Source organism: Protopterus annectens, chromosome 12.part0 (genome assembly GCF_019279795.1).
Source record: "Protopterus annectens isolate FY-2018-M chromosome 12.part0, PAN1.0, whole genome shotgun sequence".
In the NCBI taxonomy this organism is placed as follows: Eukaryota; Metazoa; Chordata; order Ceratodontiformes; family Protopteridae; genus Protopterus; species Protopterus annectens.
The window spans coordinates 526,907,388-526,909,554 of NC_056746.1; the positions used below are offsets into that span (position 1 = coordinate 526,907,388).

General features: G+C 40.2%; 1 protein-coding gene across 1 annotated transcript; it reads left to right on the forward strand.

The window, feature by feature from the left end:
* Positions 1–480: 480 nt before the first annotated feature.
* LOC122816187 (tigger transposable element-derived protein 6-like) lies at positions 481–1,467 on the forward strand. The gene has a single exon (XM_044088937.1). The coding sequence runs from the start codon at positions 481–483 to the stop codon at positions 1,465–1,467; it is 987 nt and encodes a 328-aa protein (XP_043944872.1).
* Positions 1,468–2,167: the final 700 nt, after the last annotated feature.

Here is a 2,167-nt window from a genome sequence, read left to right on the forward strand (position 1 = left end):
AATAACTATTCAAACTGGATCCAAACAAAGCACAGGGAGGAGACAGAATTACAGTAGCACCTCCATAGTTGACCACCTCCCTACATTGACCACCTCCATAAATTGGCCTAATTTTCATAGACCAGACATGCACCACATGTACTCAGTGGAAGCCTGACCTCTCTATATTGACCACCTCTGTAAGCTGTATCTTGACCACTTGGACTGTGACACACAATATTAATTTACTCTCTATAACTTGACCAGTTAAGTCCACTCTACATGAAGGGGTAGAAGGTATGGGTTTTGCCCCTTAGTTGTATTATTTTTTTCTTTAGTATAAGTTCTTTTTTCATGTTTTATTATTACCACTTGTTGGATTAGGCCTAGCGTCCTATTGTTTAGCATGTATTGTTGAAGATTTTTTCAATGTGAAGGGCTGGTCTGAATTGTAGGTACATCCTACAATTACTGAAAATTTTTACAGTTAATTGAGACATGATGGCCCAAAGGAAAGAACTCAAAGAGCTGACATTGAAGGAAAAGGTTGATCTTCTACATTTTCTGGAAAGCAGCAGCCAAACAAAGACGGCGGAACATTTTGGTGTTAGCAAAACCACAGTTAGCAATATCCAAAAACATAAACATGAGTACTTGAAGAGATATGGTAAGGAAAGAGGAGACCTACAGTGGAAAAGAAGGAAAACTTTCCTTGATGAAGTCAATAAAGCTACATTAAGTTGGTTCAAACAACTGAGGACAGTTAATGCCCGAATCTCCAGGCCAATGATCCAAGAAGTTGCTAAAAAATTCACACAGGAATTTGGGGTGGCAGATTTCCAAGCATCAAGTGGTTGGCTCAAGAAATTTAAACTGTGTCACAAGATCTCCCAGAAAGTGTTGTGTGGTGAATCCAATGAAGTTCCACTAGAAGTTGTGGAAGAGTTCATCAATAAGTTCCCTGACTTGGCCAGAGGCTTCAAAGATGATGAAATCTTTGACGCTGACGAGTGCGGACTCTTTTTCAAGGCGATGCCTGACAGGAGCCTCATCACGAAGGGTGACAAATGTAAGAGAGGAAAACTTTCTAAAGAACGTTTCACAGTTCTGCTTTGTGCTAGCTCAACCAGAGAGAAACTAAAGGCCTTGGTAAATGGTAAATCGGCAAAGCCACGTGCACTCAAGAACCTGAAGCCCGAAGACCTCCCTGTCACTTGGAGATCAAACAAATGTGCATGGATGACTGGTGCCCTATTTAAGGAGTGGATAAGGGGTATCGAAGAAATGAAGAAGAAGAAACTATCTATTCTACTGACAGTAGACAACTGTCCTGGCCACCAGCAAGTGAATCATCTCACAAACGTGACACTGAAATTTCTGCCTCCAAACACAACCTCAAAAACCCAACCTCTTGACCAAGGCATCGTCAAAACATTTAAAATACACTACCAAGCCCAGCTCCTGCAGTGTGTTATTACTAAAACATAAACCTGTGGTCTGCCTGTGGAGGCAATTTCATCCACTTTATCAGCTAATGCTCTGGATGCTGACTTCTGGATCAGTTCTGCTTGGAATAAAGTTCAACCAGGAAGGATACAGACGTATTTCATGAAAGCTGGATTTGTCACAAACCAAGAGCACAATATTTTGGTCCCATCAGATAGTCCATCTCCCATGAAGGTTTTGTTGCAATGGATGATGAGGTGGCAACCTGTAATGAACCTGACACAGAAGCAATTTTCCAAGTGATATTGACCAAAGTGTAGGCCAGTGTAAAAGTGCATGAAGCAGCTGATGAAGTCAAAGAAGCAATGAGGATGACACATAAATTGCAGAGACTCCAAAAGAAGAGGATGTCAGGCATCTGATAATGCAGTTGAAGTCATTTGCTGTGGAGAAATGCCCAGGTATGTTGAGTGGTGTAGCCAGCATTGAGAGTGCTTTCTTCGCTTACCTTTGTAATAAGAATAAGAAACAGACCAAGACTGACTCTTTTTTCAGAAAGAATGATTAAACCATGAGAAAACAGCAAATTTATTGATTTTGTATGATACTGTATGTATGATTTTACTGTGTTTTGCTTATGTATGATTTTGTATGATATTCTCTAATAAAAGCTGTACAAGAAAGTAAAGTACATGTACATATCAGTAAAGTAGGTCTAGTTCCTTATGTTGTCCACCTCCGT

What these genes read in the sequence shown, in the direction of transcription:
- LOC122816187 (XM_044088937.1), top strand. Translation starts at nt 481, where the DNA reads ATGGCCCAAAGGAAAGAACTCAAAGAGCTGACATTGAAGGAAAAGGTT.